The sequence below is a fragment of the Mastomys coucha genome, unplaced genomic scaffold, assembly GCF_008632895.1.
Source record: "Mastomys coucha isolate ucsf_1 unplaced genomic scaffold, UCSF_Mcou_1 pScaffold5, whole genome shotgun sequence".
NCBI classification, from domain to species: domain Eukaryota; kingdom Metazoa; phylum Chordata; class Mammalia; order Rodentia; family Muridae; genus Mastomys; species Mastomys coucha.
The window spans coordinates 8,261,041-8,267,821 of NW_022196911.1; the positions used below are offsets into that span (position 1 = coordinate 8,261,041).

The 6,781-nt window shown below is 36.9% G+C and overlaps 1 protein-coding gene across 1 annotated transcript in view; it reads left to right on the forward strand.

Moving 5' to 3' along the window:
* The window catches only part of Wtap (WT1 associated protein), a 25,194-nt gene that overhangs the window by 17,180 nt on the left and 1,233 nt on the right, over positions 1 to 6,781 (forward strand). The window contains exons 7-9 of the mRNA XM_031351629.1: positions 7 to 68; positions 4,953 to 5,107; positions 6,715 to 6,756. Of these exons, the coding sequence (XP_031207489.1) occupies positions 7 to 68; positions 4,953 to 5,107; positions 6,715 to 6,756 (259 nt within the window). The remainder of the gene's footprint in view (positions 1 to 6; positions 69 to 4,952; positions 5,108 to 6,714; positions 6,757 to 6,781) is intronic.

A 6,781-nucleotide genomic window follows, 5' to 3' on the forward strand; every position in this document is an offset into this window, starting at 1 on the left:
CATGCCCCAACGTTTAAGTGCAGTTTTAACAAGGGTGACTTAAGTTCTCTTAATCGTTCCAATCAATTGTAAGTATCTTATATGTTTGTGCTTTAGTGAACTGATTGTGGGCAGGGGTGGGTTGGAGGAGTGATTTGTATAATTTTTCAGGAAGAAGTCTGCTTCTAAAATTGTCACTGGGGGTTTGGAGGGTAAGTAACCAATCTGTTTAAAAGTAGTTTATTGTGACATAATTGGATCTTTTGTATTTATTTTACGCATTTTCAGATTCATGGTTGAAATGTCCCTGAATATAGTTTTAGTAGGTTGAATTCATAAAATGTATTGCTAATATGTACTCAGATTTAGCCAGTCTTTCTCTGCTACTTGAATACAATAACTTTGAGGCCTGTGGGCCTGCTTTCTTGTTATTGTTAATCTTCTCTCTTAATAAGACAGTACATGTTCATGTATACAAATGAAATACTAGAGAAAGGTGAGAGATGGAAAGTGTCATTTGTGGACCTGATGTCAAACTGCCCCATTCTGCTCTACAGGACCAGTATCGCTGTTAAATATCTTGGGTATCATCAAAATTTGTGGATACACAATGATTTCATGTATATTGGTTTTAAAGAAATGTAATCGTATCGTACATACACATACGTCAAAGCTTTATTTTTTTCCTTCATTTTTATCTTTTAGGTATTTTTTTTTAGCATATCTAGATTGTTACCTTTTTAATGGTTACTTAGGGTTTTTTTATTAATCTTATTTTAACAACCCATCAATGAGGTTTCATTATATAAGACCATATATAATGAATCAAGTACTAAAAATACATTATTAATTTGAAAATAAGTAGTGCTTAATAATGTGGAATGATTTCAATGATTGGGTTTTAAGGTTTGTTATATGTATATGCTATTCTCTCCCTTTGCTACAGTACTAATATTAAGGGATAAAGATCTTTTTAGCTGGATGTGGTGGCTTATGCCTTTAATCCCAGCAGTGGTGAGGCTGATACAGTAGGATAGGGAATTCGGGAGTACATTCATAGATTTGTGTCTCAAAAAGTAAACAAAAGAACTAAGAGATGGATTGTGATTCCCTCCATAATATTGTCTGCTTTACACTATTTCATTTGACAACATATTTATTTTAATAATGTTTAGGAATATATTGGTTATTTCAGCTTCCACTTAGTCGTTTAGGCAGTTGTATATACAACTCTACAAAGTAATCTGGCTTCCTTCCCTTGATAATTAAAGTAATATACTGATTGTCCCTTGTTTTTTGAAGTATTTCCTGTTACTTTGTAATTATTTGGTTTTAGGAGTCATCTCAGCACTTAGGAGGCAAAGGTAGGCAGATCTCTGGGAGTTCAGTGTCCGCCAACTTTACATTGAGACTCTTAAAAAACAAAAGGAACTAGAGAGTTGGCCTAGTGGTTAAGAACACTGGCTGTTCTTCTAGAGGACCCAGATTCAATTTCTAGTACCTTCATGGCAACTTAACAGCCATCTAAAACTCCAGTCCAGGGGAACTAATATGCTTCCCTCCAGCACCAGCTGTGCATGTGTTGCACAGACTTACATGCAAGCAAAATACCCACACACATGAAAAGAGAACAGAAATATTTTTAAAATATAAAGGCATTTGATTTATAAAGACTTATTTATTTGTATGTGTATATGAGTGATTTGTCTACATGTCTTTCTCTGCACTATGTGCATGTGGAAGCCAGAAGAGGATGTCAGATCCTTTGGAATTGGAGTTATAGACGGTTGGGAGCCACCATGTATGTGATGGGGATCAAACCTGGGTCCTCTGGAAAAGTAGCCAGTGTTCTTAACTATTGACCTAACTTTCCAGCCCCTATTTAAAAAAAATTTTTTTAATGAAAGGAGTAACTTCTATTATCCATTTAAAAATAGTTACTAGTAGTTAATTTCTCTTTCTGCTTGCTTTGTGGTGCTGAGGATTGAGCCTTGGGCTCTGATCATGCTCCATGAGCACTTTACAATAGAGCTGTATCCTTGGCCTTTTCTTTGGTGAAGAGTACTAAAGATTGAACCCATGACCTTGCTTGCTGAATAAACTCAGAGTACACTTCCAGCTCCTTCACCATTTTATGTGTAGAGTGTGTTTGTGTGTGCTGTTATAACCACAACTACTGATTATTATACAACATAGTTGCTAACATAAAAACTAAAGCAATTTAGAGGTATTTTAGGTAAGAGTGAATTTAGAGGCAATTCTTGAGACAGGGTCTCTCTGTGTGTCCAGTGCTGGCCTGGAACTAGCTAGCTTCAGTTTATGCTAGGACTACATTAGCCTGATAAGCAGTAAGCTCTGTTGCACATTTAAAAAAAAAATATAGAGTTTTTGATATTTTTCTTTAGGGTCAAGGGCAAGTGGCCGATTAATGTATTTTGTACTTTTTTAAAAATCTTTATTAATTCACAGAAAAGTCGAATTTTTTTGGCTGGAAAATCTGTTGTATATGATTCCAAGAAACAAGTGGCCAAGTATGGTGGCACATAACTTTAATCCAATATTTGGGAGGCAGAAGTATGTAGATTCTGTTCCTGTAGTTCCAAGTCAGCCAGAGATGCATAGTGAGATTCTCTCTTTTCCCCCACCCCCTTTTTTGTTTTTGTTTTGTTTTTGAGTCAGGGTTTCTCTGTGTGGTCCTGGCTGTCCTCAAACTCACAAGTCCTCTTGCCTCTGCTGGGATTAAAGGCAAACACCATGTTGGGCCAGAACCTGTCTCAAAAAAAAAAGAAAAAAGAAGTTATTGGAATATGGGCAGACAACTAGAAGGAAGAAGGAGCTCTGGTGTCTTTGACATTGGTGCCCACATCTTGTTTCCTTGTTAATTTCTAAGTGCTTGTTTAGTGGAGGTTAAATTCTGAGGAGGTTGGTAGGAAACGGGGGTAGGGAAGATGTGGAGCTACAATAACTGAAGGGAATAGTTAAACAAATAAAACTTACTGTGTGCACTCAGGGCTTCTACCTTGACTCCTTTGAACATTAGTAACCTGGTTTTTAATGTTCCAGAGCTATCTGTAAGGAAATTTCATTGCATTTTTTATTGTCATTGAACTGTATTATATAACATAAGCTGTAAGTTAAGGAATCCAACAACATTACCTGTAAGAGTTGTCTACAGAGTACTACTATTTTTAGGGTTCTGGTGTTTTCTACGATCAGATGAAAATCTGTATCTGGCAAGTGCAAGTCCCGCTATATATGGGAAAAACACTACAGCATCAAAGTGTTCTCAACACAATTCGAAGAATGTTAAATTGTTCATATGCAAGTCGCAAAGTTAGTGTCACAATTACATATTTAAGTCAAATACCTTTAAAGTTATGTCTGCTGTTATTGCTAAGGCTGAAAGCAGTGAGTTTTATTGTTGTTACAGTTTTGATTACTCTGTCAGTTGTTATAGGAGTTGAATAGTTAGGACACTATTGTTGAAAATTAAACTGTTCTGTGGCACTCATAATCTGGGAGATAATTCAAGGTTTGGAAAATAACCCAAATCTTTTTGACTTGGTATTATACAATCTTAATCACATCCCAGTATTATATGCACATCAGGCATAGTGGCTCACACCTATAATCCTGGTACTTAAGAAGTAGTAGGAGGATTGTGATTTTTTTTTTTGGTTTGGTTTAGTTTTTGGATTTTTAAGACAGGGTTTCTCTGTGTAGCCCTGGCTGTCCTGGAACTCACTCTGTAGACCAGGCTGGCCTCAGAAATCCATCTGCCTCTGCCTCCCAAGTGCTGGGATTAAAGGCGTGCACCACCACTGCCTGGCCAAGGATTGCAATTTTAATGTCATCCTCTACTATACAGCAAAAAGAAAGGAAATCATGTCACAGTTACGTTAAATAAGGAATTAATGGATTTCAATTTGGGAAGTTTTTTGTTTTTTAAATATTTATTTATTTACTTATTTATTTATTGTATGTGAGTACACTGTACCTGTACAGATATGGTTGTGAGCCTTCATGTGGTTGTTGGGAATTAAATTTAAGACCTCTGCTCACTCCAGTCAGCCCGGCTCGCTCAGTCCCTCTGCTCTCCGGCCCAAAGATTGATTTATTATAAATAAGTACACTGTAGCTGTTTTCAGACACACCAGAAGAGTGGCATCAGATCTCATTACAAGTGGTTGTGAGCCACTATGTGGTTGCTGGGATTTGAAGTCAGGACCTTCAGAAGAGCAGTCAGTGCTCTTACTCACTGAGCCATCTATCTGGGAAGTCTTTTAAAAGATACATTCTTATATAGAAGTTCTATGTGCCAGAGAACTACCTAGTAAAAGGAATTTATTATGTATATTTCCTGGTAAGAATATATTCTCATTCTTTTATAGGTATTTTATAGTTGATGAAGGGACATGCATTTATAATTGATACTACACTTTTTTTTGTTTGTTTGTTTTGGCTTTTTCGAGACAGGGTTTCTCTGTGTATCCCTGGCTGTCCTGGAACTCACTCTGTAGACCAGGCTGTCCTCGAACTCAGAAATCCTCCTGCCTCTGCCTTCCAAGTGCTGAGATTAAAAGCGTGTGCCACCACTACCTGGCTCATTTTTTTAAAAACCTTTCTGTTTGATGAATTAATGCCTTAGAGCTACATTAACAGTTAAATCCAAGATACATGTTAAATGGCTGTTTATTCCTGAAATGATAATGTAGGATGAAAACCTTGATACAGTAGGAACAAAAAGTAGCTATTTGGCACTTTTTGTTTAAGGTTTATTTTTTGCTGTTCTATTGGTAAAATACCGAAGTGCAGAAGATGGACATGTTCCAGAAAAGAAGATGGTAATTACAGGGTGGCATCTGCTGTCACATAGTTATGTTCTGTACGTGTTAATCTCCTGTAATAATTGTGAGCAAAGGCTAGAGAGAGCTTTGTCTTCATTTTGTGATGATGGGCTCTTTCCTTTGCAGCCAAACAGGCAAAAAGTTAATGGCGAAGTGTCGAATGCTTATCCAGGAGAACCAAGAGCTTGGAAGGCAGCTGTCCCAGGGCCGTATTGCACAGCTTGAAGCAGAATTGGCTTTACAGAAGAAATATAGTGAGGAGCTTAAAAGCAGTCAGGATGGTAAGGGGGTTTGTTGTTTAAATTTTGTTTAACCTTGCACTGGCTTTATGGCTACCAGCCTTGTGGTAGATGAGATTCTGTGCATGTTCTTACATGATGGCTACCTAAAATAGTGCATGCAACACCTGGCATTGACTCGTGAAACAAAACCATTGAATGTTGAGTATTTTCCAAGGTACTAACAGCATATTGGGAACTTTTTCTAAGTTTTTGTTTGTAAGGTGTTTTGTTTAAGGTATAAAAATTGATATTCAGTGCATGAGTATCCTTCATTAACAGTTTCTCTTAAGTATAAATGTTGGAAACTTGGTAATTTCTGTGGTTAAAAAGTAATATAATTAGACTTCCTTAAGGTGCCCTTCAGTGAAAGGGGGATTTAGTATTTAAATTTGCTGAGACAAACTAAATGTGCTTATTACCATAGTCCTTTTCTGTCCAAGTGTAGCTGCACTTTTTTTCTTGCTTTGTGAAGTAGATTAATAGTAAAAAATGGAGCCACACTGAAGATGTAAACTGAGAACCAGTGTAGTTGATTTTTGTTTGCAAAGAAAGCCAATAGACAGTATTGTCATTCTTAGCTTTTACTATGTGTACACATGTTTAAGTGGGGAGATGTTGTGTAGCTGTTGAGAGGTTGGTTTTGGTTTTTTTTGTTTGTTTGTTTTGTTTTTTTTTTATGATTTTTGTTTTGGTTTTTTTTGTTGTTGTTTGTTTTTTGTTTTGTTTTGTTTTTTGAGACAGGGTTTCCCTGTGTAGCCCTGGCTGTCCTGGAACTCACTCTGTAGACCAGGCTGGCCTCGAACTCAGAAATCTGCCTGCCTCTGCCTCCCAAGTGCTGGGATTAAAGGCGTGTGCCACTACTGCCCAGCAGAAACTTAAAATAGATTTGTATATTTTAGCAAGCCCCAGGTGTTTTTAATATGATTGTTTACTTGTATGTGGAACAGACTTTGGTTCCTACACATGCCTCTTTGGGTGGTTAGAGTAAAAAATAACACCATCCTGAGGGCTAGAGATGCTGTAGATTTAATTTAAGGCCCTGCTAAGGGTAAAGAAAGGGATACAGATAAGATTTTACAAGTTATTGTCAATTGTATGAGATAGGATGGTTGGAATCAATTTTAGCTTGATTTATTTAATATAGTATTTAAAATTCTAGGTAAATTCTTTGAAGAATGCTATTCCAGTTTTAAAATAGTATTTACTTTTTAAACATTTATCAACTACTTAGCTTTGTCCCTAGTGAGAGTAATATTAAGTAATATTAAGAGAACTAGCTCAGTGGGTATAGTGCTTGCCATGCAAGTAAGAGGATCTCAGTTTGGATTCTGGCACTGATACAAAAAGCTAGGTATGGAGCTAGGTGTCTGTTACTCCAATGCTTAGGTTGTGGAAGGTGAATTTTGGGGCCTTGGTAGTCAACTAGTCTAACCAGAAGTGTAGGGTCCAGGTTCAGTGAGAGGTAAAAAGCTGTAGAAAAGTGACATCTGGTGTTGACCTCTGGCCTCTCATGCACACACATGCAAAGGTGGGTGCATGTGTGCACAGACAACACAGAAATGTTTTAAAATGTTATATTAAAGTAAATTTGGCTCTCCTTTGCACAGAACTGAATGACTTCATCATTCAACTTGACGAAGAAGTAGAGGGTATGCAGAGCACCATTCTAGTTCT